The 23240-nt window shown below is 35.4% G+C and overlaps 1 protein-coding gene across 9 annotated transcripts in view; it reads left to right on the top strand.

The window, feature by feature from the left end:
• The window catches only part of HECTD1 (HECT domain E3 ubiquitin protein ligase 1), a 66337-nt gene that overhangs the window by 23051 nt on the left and 20046 nt on the right, over positions 1-23240 (top strand). For 3 of the 9 annotated variants that reach the window (XM_068398178.1, XM_068398174.1, XM_068398169.1), the window contains exons 5-26: positions 1833-2114; positions 2364-2652; positions 2986-3062; positions 3153-3251; positions 3587-3701; positions 4339-4513; positions 5945-6083; positions 6287-6457; positions 7556-7778; positions 7867-7911; positions 10955-11218; positions 11336-11412; positions 12660-12794; positions 13023-13169; positions 13523-13617; positions 14034-14139; positions 15129-15263; positions 15348-15487; positions 16033-16356; positions 16802-16968; positions 17151-17327; positions 20069-20905. In XM_068398178.1, the coding sequence (XP_068254279.1) occupies positions 1833-2114; positions 2364-2652; positions 2986-3062; positions 3153-3251; positions 3587-3701; positions 4339-4513; positions 5945-6083; positions 6287-6457; positions 7556-7778; positions 7867-7911; positions 10955-11218; positions 11336-11412; positions 12660-12794; positions 13023-13169; positions 13523-13617; positions 14034-14139; positions 15129-15263; positions 15348-15487; positions 16033-16356; positions 16802-16968; positions 17151-17327; positions 20069-20905 (4219 nt within the window). The remainder of the gene's footprint in view (positions 1-1832; positions 2115-2363; positions 2653-2985; positions 3063-3152; positions 3252-3586; positions 3702-4338; positions 4514-5944; positions 6084-6286; positions 6458-7555; positions 7779-7866; positions 7912-10954; positions 11219-11335; positions 11413-12659; positions 12795-13022; positions 13170-13522; positions 13618-14033; positions 14140-15128; positions 15264-15347; positions 15488-16032; positions 16357-16801; positions 16969-17150; positions 17328-20068; positions 20906-23240) is intronic. The other 6 variants (XM_068398170.1, XM_068398173.1, XM_068398176.1 and 3 more) reach the window with 6 other exon arrangements.

The following is a 23240-nucleotide window of genomic DNA, read 5'->3' as shown; positions in this document are numbered from 1 at the left end:
ATACAGATTACATAACGACTGGCAGAATTGTTTATCCATCGTGCTGTCAAAGAACTGGAGCATAATGCCAGAGGATTGATTAGTGACCATTACAAGTTAAAGAAAATATCCCTTGCAAGAGAATACTGATAAATCAGAACACATGGAGGGACTATGCCAGAAGTTTAGCATGCTTTGAATTTATTCATGAGAAACTTTGTTTTGCAAGTCCTTGCAAACTTACTGGAGATTTAAGATTTTAACTACATGAAGTCTGGCTCATTACTCTAGTCTTGTTCTGTATGTTGATGAGTCACTGTCTTTCAGCTCATGTTATGTGATAGCTGACAATCATTTTGAAAATGGGCTGCACTAGAAGTGGATGACATTTTACGGAGTAAGAACTGTGGTAATTTAGAGTTTGGTAAAGAATAGGTGTTGTTGGTTCTTTGTTTTGTGGGTTTGTTTTTTTTTTTACTATTTCTTGACACCAGCCTTGGCTTGCTACTGCACAACTGCAAAGGCAAATGTGCCAGAACCAGCTCATCTTGATATGCCTATGCAAACCTCCTGGTCTGAAAGATGGAGACACTTTTTGTGTGTAGATGAGAGAGGTGTTAAAGGCAAAACCTCCCTTTTTTTTTCAACACCGATGTGAAAAGAAGTTGGATCCTTTCCTGGGCAGTTGGCCAACAGTGTTTTTGCCGGATTGTTCAGAGCATCATCAGTAAGCCTTGTTTCCACAGTGTCGCTGTTTTTTTTTTCTTTAGTGACAAACCTAAATTTGGGAGTTTGTATTTTATTGTCACAAAAATACCTGTATATCCCTGGGTCAGGTGCTCAGTGGACAATTGTCCTATTAGGCTTGATCCAACTGAAGAATTTCTTTCACTTACGAGAAGTATGTACATCTTTAAATACCACTTTAACTATCAAACTTCACTGTCAATTTAATACTTTGGGAGTTCTGAGTTGATGCCTCAGCTAATGGCTTGTTTGATAGCATTTCTTTTAATAGAAAGCACTGAATTAATATAACATCTTGTAATATTAGTGTCATATTAATTATAAATATCAAATTAGAAGATATTAGAATATTTTATATTCTATAAATATAGCAGGTAAAACTGCAAAAAAATTTTTAAATTTTCTTTATAGTTCTTTGAGGAAGAAATTAGAAATTCAGTAGGTGTATGAAAGCTAGGAAGTAAAACCTCATAATGCATTTTCTTGGTGTTTTGGGGTTTTTTTTGGTTTTGTTTTTAAGTTTTATTATTAGAAAGCTGCTTTAACAGTTCCTAACATCAGAACAACCAGAAGGTTAAGCACTCCATATTTCAAATACGGAGCCGTGGGTTGGTTTTGGTTTTTTCAAACTGTATTATCAGAATGGACAATTGCTAGTGGGGATTATAAATAGTTGTGTTTCCTGTAAGAACAACATCTATAACTAAAAGCTGTTTTTAAAATGTGCTTCCAACATCTATTAATTTGGCAATTTGATTATTAAATGTATTTTTCTAGGTTGATTTGTGGTTTTGCTTATCTAGTTAAGGAGATGCTCACAATGCTGAAATTTAGACAAAGAAAAATAGTTTCCTTGATTTCCATATATCTTCAAGAGAGAGAAGGAGGGGGGAAAACCCAACAACAATGCAGTCCTTCAGTGAGCAGTTCAGCACACTGTTGGGTTCCGACTCAGAGTTTCTGGTTAAAAAAGTCTGTCTCCTCCATTCATTGACTTTGAAGGGAACCTGGGGAAATCGGCTGCTTCTATGTGTCCTGTATTCTTATGAATCTTCTCATCTTAAGTAACAGATTCTTCATCTTTTCTCTTGCACTTCTTGCTCTAGGTTTCAGATGGAGCTCTGAGATGCTTTGCTTCATTAGCTGACAGATTCACACGGCGTGGAGTTGACCCAGCCCCATTAGCTAAGCATGGATTAACTGAGGAGTTGTTATCTCGCATGGCAGCTGCTGGTGGGACAGTATCAGGACCATCTTCAGCTTGCAAACCTGGACGGAGTAGCACTGGAGCACCATCTACAGCTGCAGACTCTAAATTAAGTAATCAGGTGTCAACTATTGTAAGCCTGTTGTCAACCCTGTGTAGAGGCTCTCCAGTAGTAACACATGTAAGAAATCCTTTTACGCTACAGCTTTTTGTTCTCGTAGTTTTTCCTTTCATGTACTTTAATATATGCAAGGTTTGAGTTGCTATTTTATACATAGATATATAGATCTATAGATTTTATTTTTATATATATACACACACATTCATGTAGGTTACTTATAAAGAGGGGAAAAAAGGAAACATTTCAAATGGAAATGAAACCCAATTCTGATAGTATTTTCTAAAGCCCTGTATATTTTTTATTGTTCAGACTTTTAATTATTTCCAGGATCTCCTAAGATCTGAACTTCCAGATTCTATAGAAAGTGCGTTGCAGGGTGATGAGAGATGTGTACTGGATACCATGCGGTTAGTAGATCTTCTTTTGGTGCTACTGTTCGAAGGGAGAAAAGCCCTGCCAAAATCCAGTGCTGGATCTACAGGCAGAATCCCAGGACTGCGAAGGCTGGATAGTTCTGGGGAACGTTCTCATCGGCAGCTGATAGATTGCATCCGCAGTAAGGACACTGATGCACTAATAGATGCTATTGACACAGGAGGTAAGCAAAAATACTCTGAAAAAGAGAATGAGATAAATAAAATATCTTTTTGTTTTTGTACTCTGTGGTGGCATAACAAATATTTAGGTAGTACCTTGAAATTCTTTATATATGAGTTCACATATTTTGTTAAATGCACAACAGGACTTGTTAGTAATAATTCCTATGCTATTTTTTTTTTTTTTTTTTTTTTTTTGCAATTAAGGACATAAATACTTCCCTAGAATTATTGAGGATGCTTAATTTTTTTTTAAGACCTGCCACTTAAAGAACACTGAGGTTTAATTTATAGTTCTGGGAGCTTTCATTATTTTATTTAATTGTATCTTTCAGCTTTTGAAGTAAATTTTATGGATGATGTAGGACAAACTCTTTTAAACTGGGCCTCAGCTTTTGGAACTCAGGAAATGGTAAATTAGTTTTACAGAATCTTAAAACCTTAAGTTATTCATGTAAACAAAGAGATGTGAAAAACTAGTTTCCTTTTTCTTGTTTAACAGGTAGAATTTCTCTGTGAAAGGGGTGCTGATGTTAACAGAGGTCAGAGGTCATCCTCACTGCATTATGCAGCATGTTTTGGAAGACCTCAGGTAGCAAAGGTATGATTTAAACTGGTAACTGTTAGAAAGCCTTACTGACTTTTTGCCTTGTTCTGAACAAAACGTCTTTGATGCAATATGTTTAACATGTGCACTGTCAAATATTTACATGTTCTTTACAGTGTTTATCAAAATACAAATTTTTTGTTATGACAGGGCAGTAATATGAATAAAAGTAGTTTTATATTATCTCTACAGATATAAAAAGCACATTATGTTCTAACTTTGCTTGCAAGCATGAGAAAAGCGTGGGAAAGATGTATGAAAAACATGTTTACTACTTTGGAAGAAGGAATTTAATATTTTTTTTCATATTTAAAAATATTTGTTCTCAGACTCTCTTACGACATGGTGCAAACCCGGATTTGAGAGATGAAGATGGGAAAACTCCTTTAGACAAGGCTCGTGAAAGGGGGCACAGCGAAGTAGTAGCTATTCTTCAGTCTCCAGGTGAGTGCAGTTTTTAATTCCATACCCTTGCTAGTAGAAATGCTTATATAGGTTAAATAATTAAATTATTAGAATTTTAATCTATTACGATTCATTTTAAAAAAATAGTATTTTGTGACCAACCTTCCTTAACCTGCAAAGTACATATAAAAACCTTAATATTTTAGATGTTCTTAAGGGGTGGGGATGACCGAAGAAACTGCTGACTGGGCACGAGCAGTGCCAGTGGTCCTGCTCTTCAGCTGTGGAACGGGGCTAGACTGGGATTTTGCTGTGCGTTCAGAGGATGTCAGCCTTGGTAGCCTCTCTGGCATCCTTTCTTTCTATGTGGGAACTGTACTTTACCTGTTCGTGAGGCTTTTGTGGTGCTGGAGCCACGGGGTTATGTGTTCATATTTAGTTCACTTTAAGGACTTCGAGCTTCTCCTATGAGCACTCTTGGGTGGTACTTGTTATCAAACAGTTTTCTTCAAGAAATCTTGCACATGTTAACTTTCTACTTTTAGGAATGCATATTCTTCCTCTTCAGGTACTGAGATGTCAGTAAAGAAAACTTAGATTTATTTGAAGGGGTTTTTTGTTTGGTTGCTTGGTTTTTGCCATTGAATGTTCTGGGGGAAAAAAAAATATTTTCCAGGGGACTGGATGTGTCCTGTTAACAAAGGAGATGAGAAGAAAAAGAAAGATGCAAACAAGGATGAGGAGGAATGTAATGAACCCAAAGGAGATCCAGAAATGGCACCCATATACTTGAAAAGATTATTGCCTGTGTTTGCACAAACATTTCAACAAACTATGTTGCCTTCAATAAGGTAATAGTCATGATAGACAATTTCCCTGCATATTTTGAATTTCCTAATACACTGTTAAAGCCAAGGTGTATTTTTTTTAGTAAAAATTATAACATCTAAAAGTTTAAATAATGCAAGTGGCAAATATATTTCTGTTTGAATAGAAGTGGTGGTTTGAAAAGTGTTGCAAGTCTGATTTTTACTTAGTATTTTAAGTAGCATTTTTGCCTTTCTGGAGAAGTGGTGTCTTGGAAAAAATATAGTTAGTTAGTCAGAAGTGGGAGACAGAAGCATACTCTTGACTATAGTAGCATGATGAAAGAATACTGTGTTCATGTATTACCTTGTATAGACTGTGTATTTGGTTACAGCTGTTTGTAGCCACTGTAATGAAAGTATTAATTTAGGAGAGGAAAACTAGTGAAGTGGTATCAAGATACATTCACTGGAAAATTGGAAAGACTGGAAAAAGCTATTTTAGAAGGTTTTAGAAGACTTCTTAACAGCCTAAGTGTTAATGAACTGGAGAAGATGCCTCTTACTGAGGGAATTAAAAGAATGTGATCTAATTTAATACTTAAAAAGGAATACTGTGGGTGGCATAATGGTTGTGATAAACTGCATCTGACCATAGCCTCTCAGTCTTTTACACTGCAAATACAACATTTGCTTAATCTCTTACTCGTGTTCCCAGTGTGTATAGGTACATTGAGGGGTGAAAATACAAGATAAAAAGGGATTCTAGTGGAGAGAGACTCTGCATCAGCTGATGATAGGAAGCTTAAAATAGGTCATTTTAAATCAAGGAAAAATGAAACTATGGTAACAATCTGTGCTTGATAAACTGTTATTGCAGATTGTGGAAGGAAGTAGTTGGCTGTCTATATTTTAAATTTTTCTTTATGAATCAAGTAAATAATGTTTTTAAAAGTCAGTAAATAAAAAATTCAGCTTTAACCATACAGAAGTGATTGGCTTCCAAATTATACTCCTTAATATGGAAAGCTGCATGATCTAATAGTAATTTTAGACTTCAAAACTATAAGCACCTCACTAAAACATGGGAAGTGTGTGATAGAAATGGAAGGCTGGATACCTGGGAGGAGGATGAAGTGTGCAGAAGTGAATTGCCTTCACTAAGAGTGGATAAAGACAAAATGTGGAATAGGTTTACCTAGAGGAGAGTTGAGGAGAGAAATACATGTTAGAGTCATAGTGCTGTAGCATCAAAAAAGATCAGTAGGTGAATTATTCTTAGAGATAATCTAGGATTTAATAACCAATTTTGGTTCCAATAACAAGAATTGAAACTCATTTAAAAAAAATTTTTGTTTTGAAAGAATGCATAAATGTAGTGCAAAAGCAGTTTTATCTTGAACTTTTTTGTTGCTTTGATTACTGCTTGCTTTATCTTTGTAAGAGTCTTTTCTTTGCCTATGATCTCTTTTAAAGGAAAGCAAGTCTTGCCCTCATTAGAAAAATGATACATTTTTGTTCTGAGGCACTGCTGAAGGAGGTTTGTGACTCTGATGCTGGCCACAATCTGCCCACGATACTGGTTGAGATAACAGCTACAGTTCTTGATCAAGAGGTAGGAAGAAATAAAACATTGTCGTTCTATGAAACCAGTGCAAAAAAGGGGGTTATGCTCATTGATTCCACGTACTTGTTAAAAGCTAACCCTAAAGCATTTATAACATCCATGTGTAACCATGTGTGAAGTTCAGCATGTGAAGATACTTTTAAGTAAAGAGATCTCCTTTATTATTTCCTTTCCACCACAATGTGTTACAGGATGATGATGATGGCCATTTGCTAGCCTTGCAAATCATAAGGGACTTGGTGGATAAAGGTGGTGATCTTTTTCTAGACCAACTGGCTAGACTTGGTGTAATTAGTAAAGTGTCAACTTTGGCGGGGCCGTCATCTGACGATGAAAATGAAGAGGAGTCTAAACCTGAGAAGGTAAGTACAGAATTGATAGCTTTATTTGTTCCTGTAAAACCAACACTTCAGTACAATTTTCACTGTTACGAAAATGTCCAGGGCGAGGTAGTTGGGTTATTAAATTAATGCTTATTGTATGCTACTTGTTTTAATTGTTTTTTGTTGTTGTTTTCTGTAACTTCATTTTCTGTTAGCACGTTATTATCTGCTGAGGTTTCCTATTCATACTTACTTGTGGTCAACTTGATTGATGCTTGTTTTTGTCTAGTGTTTTGAAAATGACTGCTAAACAAAATGGGTCCTTTCTGAACAGAGTGCATCTCTTTCAGCATACATGCATCAAATAATTGCAGGTGTTCTAAACATTTTTATGGAATATATTAAAAATATAAAAAAGAAAATAATTTTCTACATAATGAAAACCTTAAGTGCATATTGAAGTTATTTACCAATTTCCAACAGTCATATTACTGACCACTCAGATGAACTGAATGGATAACAGACCACTTCTGTTACCCATTCAGTTAAGATTTATAGTTAAGCCTTAAGTTTATAGTTAGGCAATTTTTACTGTGGGTTTTGTGTTGGTTGGGGTTTTTTTTTTTTGAGTGGGTTTTTTTTAGTTGGGTTTTGTTTGGTTTTTTTGTTTGTTTGTTTGTTTAAGTGTTTAGATACTAAAAAGCCGTGTGGACATAGTCCTGGGCAACTGGCTCTAGGTGGCCCTGCCTGAGCAGAGATTTGGGCTAGGTGGCCTCCAGAGATCCCTTCCAACCTCAACTATTTTGTGATTCTTTTCTCACAGTACAAGTTTTGAACAGAGGTGGATGTCCCAGTCAGTAGGCTGCTCTTGTTGTTGAGTAGATAAATCTGTATCTGAAAGGAAGCTGCTTCTTAAAAGTATCTTATTCTATTAAAGAATATTTTTAAAGATACATTTTATAGACGGAAGTAGTATAGTTCCTATACTTTTGGTTTGAATAGTTCTTTTTCTCCTCAAGCCTTTTTAAAATGTCTGTGTCTTGTGTGTTGGCTTTTTTTTGTTGGTTTTGGGGTTGTTTTGTTTTGTTTGGGTTTTTTTGTTTGGGTTTTTTTTTCTTTAATACAATTTTATTACAGGAGGATGAACCACAGGAGGATGCTAAAGAACTGCAGCAGGGTAAACCGTATCACTGGAGAGACTGGTCCATCATTAGGGGAAGGGACTGCCTGTATATCTGGAGTGATGCTGCAGCCCTGGAGCTGTCTAATGGTAGTAATGGATGGTTCAGATTTATCTTGGATGGAAAACTGGCCACAATGTATTCCAGTGGCAGCCCTGAAGGAGGATCTGATAGTTCAGGTAGTTTCTTTACAATTCAAGTCCAAGTTAAGTTTTGAGACTGTTGCATTTGTTTATGTAATTTGATTGGAGCTATTTTGTTTTGCAGGAATTGGCTTACTAAATAGTAAAGGAAGTAAACAGGTGGAAGGTGGTCAGTTAATTGTGATGCTTTTTATCAGATAGCATGTGACCATAACTTGACTTCCTTGGTGAATTGTGTTAAGTAAACATCTTGCCAGTAAAAGTGTATTAACTTCGTTTTGTTTTGATTCTTCTCCATGCATACTTAATTTTTTCACCCCAGTCATTAAAAGCACTTTGTAGTGGCCGTCCCAGGAAAAGCAGGTTGAAATGGCAATTTGTTGTTTGCTTCTAGCTAGCAGAATGAAATTGCATGTGTTTGAAGACAAAGTAATGGAAAGTTTCTCATTGAGACTGGGAAACAAATTACAGTGTCTTAATTGTTTGTTGGAGAGAGGATAAGGGAACAGACCTTATGCACTGGCAATGCACAGGTGGTTTTAATTTTCTGTACAGAATACACAACTTGTTCTGGATGCAGAAACATATTTCATCTTTTTTGCAACAGTTCATGCATTTATGAACTAGAAGATGTAAAATGGTTTGCAGTACTACTATGTTTTCAGCAAGCCATTGAGTGAAATAACAGAACATATGATTCAGGATAGAAATCAAGTGCTCACGATTTTATCCATCAAATTTGGGGCATGAAGACAAAATGTGGTGTAGTGTGTTTCTAGATTATAGCACAGCTGGAAACCACTTCTAGATTTATTTATTTTTTGGTCAGAAAATATATCCTTGCATTCTTTTTAACAAGGAGAATACCTTAAAAGGTAAACGATTTCTGTGTTGAGATACTTGTTTATGATACGATATAATTTTGAGAAGATCCATGAGGTTAATTTCTTAAATCCTTATAGCCCCTGGATGCCAGTTCTGCTATCTCCCTTCCAAGTGATGTGGGTGTGGGGATGGGATTTTACTATTTCTATACAAGATGAGTGGAATGGGGATGGCTCAGATGAATTTGGAGTGAAGAGAACTTAAACCCAAAAAAAGTCAGATCGGAAATTTAAGATGATGTGTCTCTTCATATCAGTCCCAAGTTTTTGAACGAGATACCTAGCATGGATATTATGGGAGGGAAGGAGCTAAACTAGGATTAAATGAGGCTTCTTGTGATTTTTTGTCTAATAGACATCTACTAAGAGTGCTGACATTGCAGTGTAATTTCCCTGAATTTACACCATTAGCCCTAAGTGTAACAGCCTCTCTCTTTTACTTAAGAGATAAGGAACTAGTATTTGTTAAGTTTAACTAAAGTTACTACAGTACAGTATAGACTCCGAATAGTATCTTTAAGTCCTGAACTATACTATATGTTCTGCTCTCCTGAATCATTACAGATTAATCTCATGGTATGCTTTTTAGTAACTTCATGACTGGCAAGAATATAGAGGGTTGAGTAATGGAATTTATAAGTGTATATCGCATGATGAAAGCTGGGGGGGGACGGGGAAATATATATACTATGAACATTTTTGGAAGGTCTGTACTCACCCCTCTCCACATTAGCATAATACTTGTTTTGTTTGAATTTTTAGTAAAAATAAAAGTTCAATGCAAAAACTGAAATATAATGATAATTCTGAAGCTTTAAGTGAGTCTCAAAATTCTGTCTAAGGGAACCCGAAATTATTCTCAACCCTGTGTAATCATCACACTTTCAGTGTGACATGCTATATAATAAATTTGTTAAAAGTGTAATTATGGAAATTTGGAAAGGTTTCATTAACAATTTTAATTTTACATATGAAATATCAAAATTCTTTCTATAAATCTTTTCTCTGGATCCTGTGAATTTTAAGCAATAAAGAACGTTATGCCTTGAGAGTGCATTTTTTTTGCATAGAGTTTATTTATTTTTGTATTATACAACAATAAAAATGGCAAATTTTAAAAACCTAGAGCATAAGTTTTTGCAGCAAAAGGAAAACAGCAATTTTACAAGTGCATGGACTACAAAAGCTGTATTTATCAAATCAGTATGCTGAAAGATGAGGATACTGGTTAACTTTGAAGTTGAGATGTAATCTTTACGTTAATGAGGTTATTGCATTTTTATTTTATATGGAATTTTTGTTTTTTGAATTATGAACTCAAATTTTCTGGAATTTTGCTAATTAACATTTCAAACGTAGTGTGCAGCCTTTTAATTACTACAATATCAAAATATAATTTTATTAAAACTGAGGTAGTTGTTTGGAATAATTTCAAGCTAGATTACCTATGTATCCTAAAAGTAGGATAAGATTCTGTTTGTCATTTATTAAACATTTTAATAGAAGTATTGGCTTTTAATCAAGTCTCATGTGGTGCCATTAGATTTTTTTTTTTAATTCCATGTTTTTCTCAAGAGATATAGAGGTCCTTAAAATTTTTGTAACTGTTAAAAAAGGAATAGGAATTAGCATAATGCCACTGTAGTAAGTAACGTAACTGTGGCTTGCTTTCTTTCTCTGAGGTGAAAGTAGAGGTTCTACAAAGGAGATGAATAAAAGTTCTTAGTATAGCTTATAAAAAATTTTTTTGGAGTGCCTTTGTGACAGTTAATCTGAGCAAATAGCTATTAGCTCAAATTTGCTTTTAGCATGTGTTGATTGTCAGAGTACGTCAAGTTTTGTGAATTTTCTTTTCTGGTTTTTGTATGGCTTCAACATATTTTCTCCACTCGCTTTAAGCTATGAAGTTGATTGCTGTTTTCCTGTTGGAGGATTCATTTAATTTCCTATTTCTAAAAACTAACTTTTGAGAATAGTTCATGGTGGCCATAATGAAATAAATTATTTTTGCAAGACTAAAAGTTTATCATGGGTTTCTTTGATCTCTTCCTATTATAATTGTAAAGATGAATTAATACCTCTGTCAGTAGCACAATTCAGAAAGAGTTGCATTGTCCTCTTTGATGCGATTGTGGAATAAATCACTGTTGAAGTACAGAAATATACTGGGAAGAAATTTAGAACATTTTAAGACCCTTAATTTCAACTTAATTTTGCATTGAATGTACTCAGTTGTTTTGTTCCTACGAAAAAAAATGTTTGAGATATAGGATGGTGGAATCAATTGTTGGAAGAAAAAAAAAAAAATGTTTGTTTCTTTTTAAATAGAAAGTAGGAGTGAGTTCCTTGAGAAGCTGCAAAGAGCTCGAAGCCAAGTAAAACCATCTACCACGAGCCAGCCAATTTTATCGGCACCAGGGCCAACTAAACTTACTGTGGGAAACTGGTCGCTCACCTGTTTGAAGGAAGGAGAAATTGCTATTCACAATTCCGATGGTCAGCAAGCTACAATACTGAAAGAAGATCTGCCAGGCTTTGTGTTTGAATCTAACAGAGGAACAAAGCATTCGTTTACAGCTGAAACCTCTTTGGGTAAGTATGTAGGTATGTATTATGTGCAGGTAGGAGCAAGTGTATATGAGGTAGTTAGTCTGTTTATTGCTTTTCATACCTGTGAGAAATTGTGACTTTTCTAAAACTATGTTGCAGGGTCGGAATTTGTGACTGGCTGGACAGGCAAAAGAGGAAGAAAGCTGAAATCTAAACTGGAGAAGACAAAACAAAAGGTTGGTGAGCATCTGTGAATTTTATACTTAGAATTTAATTGAGTTTGTTTTATTTTATAACATGCTTATGGAGTCGCAGTTTCCTGTTAGAGGAATAAAATCTCTGATTTCAACTAGACACAATTTTATGCTAAGTTTGAAGGTGAAAACTTCACTCGGAACAAAGCACTTCTGCAGGTGCTTTTATCCAGCAGTTGTAGTAAACTCTGCGCTCTTCTAGAGGAAAATGAATTTTCTTTTAAAAATGTAAGGAAATCCAATCCTACTGACCTGTATTTGTATAATTCTGTAGGTTTTTCTTTTTCATACGCAGCAAGGAAAGATGTAATCATCAGTACTACAGTTGTATCACAGGCATGTTACTTCTATTCACTACATTCAGATACTAATTTTAGACTAGATATCATGAGAGATAGAGGAATGTAAGAGAACAGTGTATTCTAAGAGTTGTGGTAGTGAAGCAAGATGTGTAAACGCCCTCATTTTAGACGACTTAAAATTTTTCTTTCTCTTCTGAACTGGGGGGTGGGAGAGGAACTAAGAAATCAAGTTATTAAGCTTTTTACAAAAACACAAAATAGCAGTACGTTCTGTGGCCAGCTGATGCCAAGGGCTCAAGCTAATCTTCAGTCTTGACCTCTCTTGCAGTTTCTAACAGTGCAGCTGATATGTTCTGTACCAAAAATCTACAGCATGTAAGGACACTTATATCTGAGGAAATGTGACACTAAATTGAAAATTAAAATACTGTGTGAATGAGGATAGGTGAAATGATAAAAGGAAGGCAGCGCTCTTTCATACTTGGGATTGCACTGTGTAGTCACATAAGGACTTTGTGTGTGAATTGTTTTAAGGAATGTGAATAGAGCATTCAGAAACCATATAAAACCCCCTTAATCTTACCTCTAAAAAGATGACCAGATCCATGATACAGTTCCGAAGAAACAGATACAGACTGAGAGTCCTGTCTTTTCTCCTGCCTTCATGCTGTAATTTAATATATGATAGTAAGCTTAATTTCTGTAAGTTTCAGTAAGATTCTGTGTATTCCATTTATTTCTCCTGTACTTTTTTCCTTTCACAACCTTTGCATTTCATGATGTATGATAGGTTTTGGTTCTTCCCTATTTGTTTGTGTCTGTCGTGGACTTCTTTAAAAAAGATAACCAAGTCTCTAGTATCTTGGAGAATAATAATGGTCTCATTACAGTAAGGTATGACTTCTGATTATCAAAATCCATTTGTAGGTACGCACTATGGCGAGAGATTTATATGATGATCATTTTAAAGCTGTTGAAAGCATGCCTCGAGGAGTAGTTGTAACACTGAGGAATATAGCAACACAGTTAGAGTCGGCATGGGAACTTCATACAAACAGACAGGTAAGTGTAACTCCTTCAATTTATGATGTGTCATGTCAGTGGAAATCACTTAATGTTCAGACTAGTCTGTCATGATGCCAGGAAAGTCACAATATGTCTGTCTGAAATGTGGAGCTTTGTAATGCATGTAATTCCTAGTTATGTACTTTACTGGGACATTATTTTCCAAATGAAGCAAGTGGAGAAACTCTTACCTTGTTTCACCATAGTTTTCTTTTTGTCTTCCAGTGTATCGAGGGAGAAAATACTTGGAGAGATTTAATGAAGACTGCTCTGGAAAACTTAATTGTATTATTGAAGGATGAGAATACTATTTCTCCATATGAAATGTGCAGCAGTGGCTTAGTTCAATCATTGCTTACAGTTTTAAATAATGTGAGTTTATAGAACATAAGTCTCTGAAGAAAAGCTTTCTAAAAAAAAATAATGTAGGCATGTGCCTTAATTTAAAAAATCTATTATAAATGTAGCTTTTTCCTGTCGTGATGAAAATCAGATGGACTTGCTCTAGTTAGTGGTCTACCCATTGAATATATGCTATCACAATGGATGACGTTCGTTCCAATAAGTCATTTAAAATTTTTAAATCAACAGTGGTCAGTTCTTAATGGCTGATATCATTTAGCTTTTCACAGGAATTCAATGAGACTAAAAAGATATTTTTGCCAGTATAAATAACGAATATATTGCTTTGTATTAGAAGTAACATAATTTTTTTTTACTCTTAGAATGTCGATTTAGATGTGAAACAAGACTGTAGTCAACTGGTAGAGAGAATAAACGTTTTCAAAACAGCATTCAGTGAAAATGAAGACGATGAAAGGTAAAAACCAAACCAAACCAAAAAAACCTTTGCATCTGTGAAGCAGTGTGGTATGTTTAAAATAATTTAAAGACAAAGGAATTGTTCTTTCCATTTCAATTTGTCTTTCTCTGGAATAGAAAATTGGTCTTAAAAGACAGCATCTGTAGTAGCAATTGAAAATTTTACTGCATTACTTCTGTCTGTAAGAGTCAACTATATTGAATGTACATCTGTTGACAAATATAAAGGTGACTTTTGTTCATCACTGTGCAGATTAATATTTTTCTTACTGTGCTGTAACCATGTGAGTAGAACAGATGGTATCAGTAGAAATAGCATGCCAAGATATTTGCTACAGCTGGGTACTATTCTCTGAGATGCTGTAGAATTTTCTGTTTGTTGTGTGCTAACATGGTAACGGTTGACTTTCACAGTCGTCCAGCAGTTGCATTAATTCGGAAATTGATAGCAGTGTTAGAATCTATTGAACGTCTACCTCTCCACTTGTATGATACACCAGGATCTACATATAATCTTCAGGTAAGTGTACAGTGATAACTATCTATCATACTGGGTGATACACAACTGAATGTTGTATGTGAATTTCAGGAAAGTTACACGTGTTAAGTCTGTATGAAGCATATTCTTGTAAAGGTGGATAGAATTAGGTAAAGATCAGGAAACTTTTTGGCATTTATTTCCTCAAACATTTAACCTAAATGTTTGGGTGTTCCTGTACTGTCGCTTTTACACCATGAAGTGAAAGTAAATTTTGATTGAATAGATAATGTTTGTTCGTTCTTTTGTCTTCAAGTATTGTTCTCTTTATATGGGAATATGCCCCTTAGTAAGTGTCCTTAGTACTTGAATGAGCATTTTGTTGAAGACAGTTATAAGACATGTTTATTTGTGATGAGTAGGGGTGGGCTATAATGGTTAAAAGGGTCCCTTCTAGGGCTCTGTGCTCATTTGGTAATATAAGACATCTGCAGGATCAGCAGCTGCTTAGTCAAATTGCAGCTTTCTTTTCTAAAAATATTACTCGTTTTTGTCCAGTTCATGTGGAGTCTTAAATTTTTGTGTTTGAAAGCACACTTCACGATTTTGCAAGATGTCAGTGAAGTGTGAATATTTCTGTTTTGATGTTAAACTATTAGAAAATAGTTGCTGAAAGTTGCAAAAACAGTGCTCTATTGAATATTTTGAAAAAGCATTTTCAGTTTTTATATTATTTTAGTTGCTCTTCTACAAGATTTGGAAATAAAAGCTATGAAAAGTGAGAAATTATTAGCTTGAATGTGTAATTGACATACATTGACTGTCATATTAAAGAATTGTTTGGTTAATTGAAAAAATGGAGTACTAGGGAATTACTTTTTAAAGCATTAAGTTAGCGTATAGTTTACTTAAGTTGCGCAGCAAAAATACTTGATACGCCACTAGAACTGTTGTAGTGAAATATATTGCTTTTCTTAAAATTACAAAACCTGAACAGAATAGCCTATATTAACGTTTAGCTGCTCTTTCAGATACTAACAAGGCGCTTGAGGTTTCGTTTGGAACGTGCCTCAGGGGAGACCTCTTTAATAGATCGAACTGGTAGAATGCTAAAGATGGAGCCGTTGGCAACTGTTGAATCTCTAGAACAGTATCTTCTGAAAATGGTAAGCAACGTGCCACACACACGGTTCACAAGGAATAGTTGCATTCTGCATCTCTAATATTTTATTTCTTCCATTCATATGTAGGTAGCAAAGCAATGGTACGACTTTGATAGGGCTTCATTTGTTTTTGTACGAAAACTACGTGAAGGCCAAACATTTGTGTTCAGGCATCAACATGATTTTGATGAAAATGGAATTATTTACTGGATTGGGACAAATGCAAAGTGAGTTTCTTCAAAGCTGAATATTTTGAAGTCAGATACAATAAACTGATCGGTGGGGTGGGGTAGGGAGAGAGAATTCATAATGAAATTACATCTATTACAGTTTTTCTAGGAGTGGGGAGATATCTTTGCTTTTCCTGTTGATCAATAGAATTACATTTCTTTTTGCTCTGCTTAAATAATACAAAAATATGAATCTCTGAAGTTGTGTTAAGAATTTGTGTGTATGCTTACCTAAGAAATGAAGGGGTGGGGAAGTTCAGGTCTTGGTTTTTGTTTGTCATGGTTTTGTTTGGTTTTGTGGGGGTTTTTTGTTTGGTGTGTTTTTTGTGTTGTGGTTTTTTGTTTTGTTTTTTAACCACTGTAGTGAAGTGATGTTTGGAACATCTCTGAAGTTATCTAATTATCTAAAATTATATTAATCATTTTGGTTTGTAATAACCTGAACTGTAATACAAAATTTACAGTAAATGTCAAATGTTACTGATACCTGGCTTTTTTAATGTAAGTAATAATTGAACAGTACGTTTCTCTTTTTAATACAGAACTGCGTACGAGTGGGTAAATCCAGCAGCCTATGGGTTAGTAGTGGTTACATCCTCAGAAGGAAGAAATCTGCCTTATGGCCGTTTAGAAGACATCCTAAGCCGTGACAGTTCAGCTCTCAATTGTCATACTAACGATGATAAGAATGCTTGGTTTGCCATAGATCTTGGCCTTTGGGTTATACCATCAGCTTACACATTACGCCATGCTCGAGGTTATGGACGATCTGCTCTCAGAAACTGGGTTTTCCAGGTATCTAAGGATGGACAGAACTGGACTACTTTGTATACTCATGTTGATGACTGTAGTCTCAACGAACCGGGGTATGTCAGTGTATTTTATCACTTTTTATAAAACTGAGCTCTGTTAAGACCGTAGTTGGCTGTAGACTAATTTAATGTGTACTGTAGGTGTAACTATAAAAAGAAATGGTAGGTAATCTAAATTATCAAGGATGGGCTGGAAAGTAAGTGATTCGTAAGTTCTCTGTATGCTTCGCATAATGGTATTTGTGCTTTTCGATCATTGTAAATTTTGCATTTGATGTTTTTTTTTGAGAAAAAAGTAACACTAGCACTCATCCAGAATTTGTCCCTAATGTTAACAGGTTTTGGGTATCTTGTATTCTTGGCAGTTTTCAGATTTTATCCATACGTGACCAGCATTATGGGTTTGTTTGCTTTGGCAGTAAGGTTTTTTGGTTTTGCCTTTTTTTTTTTTTTTTTTCTTTTGCCCCCAACCCACGTCTCCTTTCTAATACATTTAAAGGTCTACAGCAACATGGCCCTTAGATCCTCCAAAAGATGAGAAACAAGGTTGGAGACATGTTAGAATAAAACAAATGGGAAAGAATGCCAGTGGACAAACACACTACCTCTCCCTGTCTGGATTTGAACTTTATGGCACTGTGAATGGAGTATGTGAAGATCAGCTGGGTAAGAAAAAGAATGTGTACATCCCATTTATTATTTTAAAATGCTAATGAACTTACAATATAAAAATCAGTGTGAAAACACAGGTTAACTTTTGCAGTGCAACTTGCTTAGAAACTTAAGCTCAGAATTATTCCCCATTCAATACATTTAAGTCTTTCCATTTCAATTTACATTTCTTCTAGGAAAAGCTGCTAAAGAAGCTGAAGCAAATCTGCGAAGACAGCGACGTCTGGTCCGTTCTCAGGTGTTGAAATATATGGTTCCAGGAGCTCGTGTGATCAGAGGAATTGACTGGAAATGGAGAGATCAGGATGGAAGCCCACAGGGTGAAGGCACTGTTACAGGAGAATTGCATAACGGTGAGCACGAATTGCCAGAATTTCTAAATGTCTGTAGCATGATTAGTTCATGTGGAATGGGTAGCATTAAACTATTTCCTTTTTAGTGTCTTGAAGAAGTTGATAAATTTTTAAGTATTTTGGGGAGAAGGAACTCAAATACTACAACTCTTATGGTCCATTTGTGAAATTTTGTTTTAATGCATGACAAAAAATTCTTGCTGTAAATGAAACTTCTGTAGAGCTTTGCTTAATTAAAATACAAAGCTGTTATTTAGACAATCTGTTACAAATTAAAAAAAGTATATGAAGGTGATTGATTAATTAAGCTTTGGGCCTGCAAAATCTACAATGACCTTCTTCATTTCTTCTAGCTTAGCATTTGCAATATTTTTCTTGACTTTTGTTATATCCTGTACCTTTCCGACCTTGCTAGCTTCATTGGGATCAAGTTGTTATTTTTTCAATTAGAAGCATGAAAAGTGATTAACTTATGGAGAAGAATAAAAACCTGCAACAGCCAGGCAAGTCAGTGCTTAGGAAGCTAAGATATTAGAGAGGCTCCAGAAGAGGTGATGTCAGTTGAACATGCTTTCCAACTTTTTCCCCCTCTCCCCATATTTTGGGGTATATAAGACTTGTCTTGTGTCTGAAGTATCTTCAGCCACTCTTAGGCTCATTCTAGCCAGATTCTAAAATTTCTTCTAGTGTGTTGGGTTGTCAGCTCTCAAACATGGAGGAATGTCCAAAGTACAATGTCTTAAAATGTTTTGAAACTTTGAATCTTATTTAAGCCATTGAGTATAGCTTATAGGGAATTCTTCCATCATCTCCATATTGTTCTTGTAAGGTGCAACAGTATCCATAGCTACATTCTCACTTTGAAGACTTTAGGTATTATTGGTGAGTAGTATTCTTCTAAATCAGTGTTTTCATGCCTATGTTCCAGTAAAACTTTCCCATTCAAGCACAGGTGAAACTGAGGTTCGTTTTATCAACTGGTGGTGCCAAACAATGTGAAACGTGTATCAGCAGACTCTTATTCCTGCCACAATTGTCTTTCAAATAGAATTTTGAAAATAGTATCTCTTTGACTTTTTTGTCATTATTCACAAGTTTAGACAAATCTTTAGTTGTTTTAGGGCTGTAATGATGGAGCAGTAGGACTCCACATACATAATATGTATTAAAAAATTGTGCAGGTTTAAAACTGCCTGTAATCAACATTTTAGGAAAAAGAACTCTACAAAACAAGAACAGTTATTTAGTTATGTTTTTACAAAATACCTTGTTCAGATATTCATGAAGGGGGAAAAATGGTACTGTTTAACTACAGCATAGAACATTTTTTTTTGTATTTGATAAGAAAGGCATATAAACTGTAGAAAGGAAAAAAGTCAGACTTGCTTCAGAACTTTACCCTTCAAAGGTTTAGTGACATGAAGCTACTCAGATATAGCTCATGAAGATGGAATAAAATCATACAAGAATAATGTGATCTAAACCTGCTCATGTGGAGATGAGATGTCTACTTATCGTATCTGAAAACTATCCATTTTTAAATACTCTTCCTCCAGAGTGGTATTTCTAAATAGAAAATTGCCTGTGATCTTCTGTTTTGGTCTAGAAGTGATGACTTTTGGATAGTTCTAAGGTAAAAGCACACCTGACAGTACTAAAACGAATATTTTATTTCAAATTAGCTCTCTTCTATTTTATGTGTGTACATTTGGACCTGACATCTTGTTTTGAATTTCTGTCTGAGGTTACAGGAGATGAGTGAGCTTTAGAGATTTTATTTTTAAAGAAAATGTATATTAATTAAAATAGTGACACCAAGTTTTATTACAGTTAACATACAATAAGAAATACTAGAAGGAATTTTTTTTAGGTGACTCTGAGGCTGGTACATACTCAGACAAGCAAAAATAAATTGTTTTGCTCCCATTTCTGTCCTAGTTAGCTGAATTTTGCATGTTGCCCTCACTATTGCAGATTTATTACATTTAACTGTTAAAAAATGCTGGTACTCTAAATAATCATTTAATAAAGGAATTGAATAGTGGCATCTCTTTTCAGTGTTGTTTTGGTCCCAGTATAAAGTTTCATTCTATGAAACATATTCTTTTGCAACCCTGAAATCTTACTTGAAGTAGTCCTTACCTGACTGCCGCAAGACTTTGCCTATGAATAAGGAATGTTTGAATCTGTATAAATTATTGAACTAGAAAGTTGAGTATCAGTAAATTATTTCACTTTATAGGGCAAGAATAAGAAATCCCAAACTGATTAGTTTCACAAAATGTGTTCTGTCAGGTAAATATGCTTATCCACAAGAATCCAGCAAAGAAAAGCATTATAGAATGTCCTTGCAAGAATTATAGTTTGTTCACAGATATTAATAAAGTTATGATGATACATCTTAATATACATTTCTGCTATTAGAGAATCTAATAATAAAACTTTGAGAGATCCTAAAGGTCAGGTTCCTTCCTGGTGGAGACTTTTCTTTTGGATGGATTCTGGGACCCTGAAGATAGAGGCTGATCACGCTTGCTGTCTCAATGTTAACAACTTTTTAAAATACCAAATCGTTTAGATTTAAACACTTCCTTTTTTTATTGGCATTAAGGATTATTTAGTGATTTTATTAATTCAGACATGCAGCCCTTATGAGAAGCTGATCCCATGTTGTGGAGCTACTGTCTGACACGCTCCTGTCTGCTTTCTGCTGGATCTCACAAACTCCTGTCCCTTTCCAGGCTGGATTGATGTCACCTGGGATGCTGGTGGCTCTAACTCTTACCGTATGGGCGCAGAAGGAAAGTTTGACCTCAAGCTTGCACCAGGGTACGACCCTGATTCAGCGGCATCACCCAAACCTGTTTCATCCACTGTTTCAGGCACAACGCAGTCATGGAGCAGCTTGGTGAAAAACAACTGTCCAGACAAGACGACTGCTGCTGCAGGCTCCTCAAGTAGAAAAGGAAGCAGCAGTTCTGTGTGTAGCGTGGCCAGTAGCAGCGACATCAGCTTGGGTTCGACCAAAATGGAGCGGAGATCAGAAAGTGTAATGGAGCAAAATATAGTTTCAGGCACTGACGTCCATGAACCAATTGTTGTTCTGTCTTCCGCTGATAGTGTGCCTCAGGCTGAAGTAGGGTCATCTTCCAGTGCAAGCACCAGCACCTTAACAGCGGACATGGGAAACGAAAATGCAGAGAGGAAGTTAGGTCCTGATACCTCGATACGTACTCCTGGGGAGTCCAGTGCTATATCCATGGGAATTGTTAGCGTGAGCTCTCCTGACGTGAGTTCAGTCTCTGAACTGACTAACAAAGAAGCAGCTTCTCAGCGACCTCTAAGCTCTTCAGCAAGTAACAGACTCTCAGTCAGTTCTTTGTTGGCTGCTGGGGCACCAATGAGCTCCAGTGCAAGCGTTCCTAACTTATCATCTCGAGAAACTTCCAGCCTGGAGTCCTTTGTACGAAGAGTGGCAAACATAGCGCGTACCAATGCCACAAACAACATGAATTTAAGCCGAAGTAGCAGTGATAACAATACTAATACTTTGGGAAGAAATGTCATGAGTACTGCAAGTAAGTAAGATATGTTTATTTTTAGTTGAAGCTTTTGTTGTTTCTTTGGCTTTCATTAGACTTAAAGAAATTTGGTTTCGGTTGGCCTAATAGAGAAATTAATTTAGAGCAGCCTTGACCTTGGGTGTACCTGTAGAGCTCATGAAGAGCTCACAGAGTTCAGGTCAGCTGGAAAGTGTTACATTGCCCTGTGATGTCAGATTACACTGTGGTACCCATCAAATAGAAAATAATTTGAATTTCATATCTATTTCATATTTAAGGAGAGAGAGAGTATGGTTTAGATCAAGAGGCTGGAAGCTACAGTAGCTACTAGCAACAGTAGCTAATGTGGATACTCTTGCTTTCTGATCTGTGTAGATTTTGCGTATTCACCTTGTATCTGTCTATTTCTGTTATTTTTCCATTTTCCTCAGGAAAGGCAGTTTGTGCATATTGTGTAGTCTTTGAGTTTAGGAACTAAGAATATGGTAGAAAGAAAAAAGTAAACTGCAGCATGATGAAATTTTAGTGGATTCCTGCATTCTGTGAGGCTGAATAACTTAATGTACTCTAATACTGTGTATGTTTTCTAAAGATCATTAAGGCTTAGATTCAGCAAACTGTTCAGGCGTATTAAGTATAAGGAATTTTGTAGTTAATGATGATTTAAATGGCATTATGTACATGCTTTAACATTTGCACGTTCTCAGATTATATGTAGGATCAAGGTATTGGCAGGTAAGTTGTAAACCTGCTTGTTGTGAGTGAGTTCACTCTCCTGAATTTTCAGCGTGCTCCCATCAGAGCTGTTACTCAGCCAGCCTCGTTAGGTGTTTTGTTCAGTGATGGTGATAGCATTTTAACCGGAGAGCTGCATTTCTTGAGGTAGACAAGTTAGAAAAAGTAAACTACCCAAGCCAGAAAGAAGCACTCAGTTTCTTGTTAAGCTTTCTTGCTTTTCTAGGACTTCTGTGCTTCCTTATTTAAAAATGTGGTGCTTACTTTTAGCATTTCTAAATTTTTTTAGTAGTAAGTGTTTTATGTTGGGGAGATATTTTTTGTATTCTTACATTCATACTGTGATACTGGGGGGGGGGGGAATGTTTACAGCCTGTATTAAAGATGTATATAAGATACCCAAGGGAAGATTTCAATTAATCGATCCCCTTTTAGGCAGATAGTCAGTGCCTCTTGTTCTGAAGTAGTTTTGTGCTGGGGGGAGAGAGAGCACCTTTGAAAAACATAGTAAGATACTTCAACAGCATGTTTAACACATTTCATGAATTTTTGATATCATACAGTGCTAAAGTTGGAAATAAGAAAGTGGCAAACTAAAAATTGGATTTAGTATTAAAATATATTCATACCTTAAAGTTATCCCTCATGTAGGAATTATTTTTTATACAAATAGAAACTGTAAGTGGGAACTTGTGCCCCAAAATGAGATCAGAGCCTAAATTTGAGCAATCTCAACGAAGTTAAATTAGAGCACTGTAAAAAGCTTGGACTTTTTTAATTGCTTTTTTTTATTTCTCTTTGGCCTGTCCAGGTTTTTAAAAAATAAAACAAAACCCAAACCCCCCAAAGAGGTTAAGTCTGAAATCATGATTAGTGATGTAAGTCTCTTTGGATTTGCTGTAGTGGTTGCTTTTAAAAAAATCACTATTTGTCAGGAGTTAAGTGGTGTCTAGGCTAGCCAGTTTCAATTTATTCTTGAATTCAGAGCAAATGAAATGCAGACACTGAATGGCTTTTTCTGTTTATTATAACAGCAAAGAGTTTACTGTTATTAATTAGAAGTGAGTGGAAGATATGAATACTGAACAACTTATTTTCAAGTTCTTAAACAACAAAAGAAAAACCCTTTGGACTGGAAAATTGCCATGCTTTCAGAGATGAGCATAGGCTTATTAACAACCCTAAATTTAAATTTTACTCCCTTCCTCCCCATGCATAGAAATAATTTCAAGCACTATAGCTGCTTGGATCACCTTTGCTGATTTTTTTGTTTGCATTTTAATATTTTTATTCACAAACTGTTACTTATGTTCCTAAGGGGGGGGAAAAAAAAAGAAAGGAGTATCTGACAACAAAAATGAAGTGTAGCATTTATTTTTCTCAGAAAGCTACTAATTGCACGTAGGGGAAGAATCTTTGTTGTATTGTATCGTTCTTCAAGGGTAGTAACCTTTGCAAACCTCAATAATAATAGTTTGGAATTCAGAATTTAGATTAATTTTTGTTTTAAGAAAGCAGTGTCTCAGTTTACATAAGCTGCAATAATGAAAATGTTAACTTTAAAACTGCAAAACTTGCGTTTGACAAATTTTAGAAAAGGTAGAAAAACATAAGG

This window comes from Nyctibius grandis, chromosome 4 (assembly GCF_013368605.1).
Source record: "Nyctibius grandis isolate bNycGra1 chromosome 4, bNycGra1.pri, whole genome shotgun sequence".
NCBI classification, from domain to species: domain Eukaryota; kingdom Metazoa; phylum Chordata; class Aves; order Nyctibiiformes; family Nyctibiidae; genus Nyctibius; species Nyctibius grandis.
This window is presented reverse-complemented; position numbering and strand designations above follow the sequence as displayed.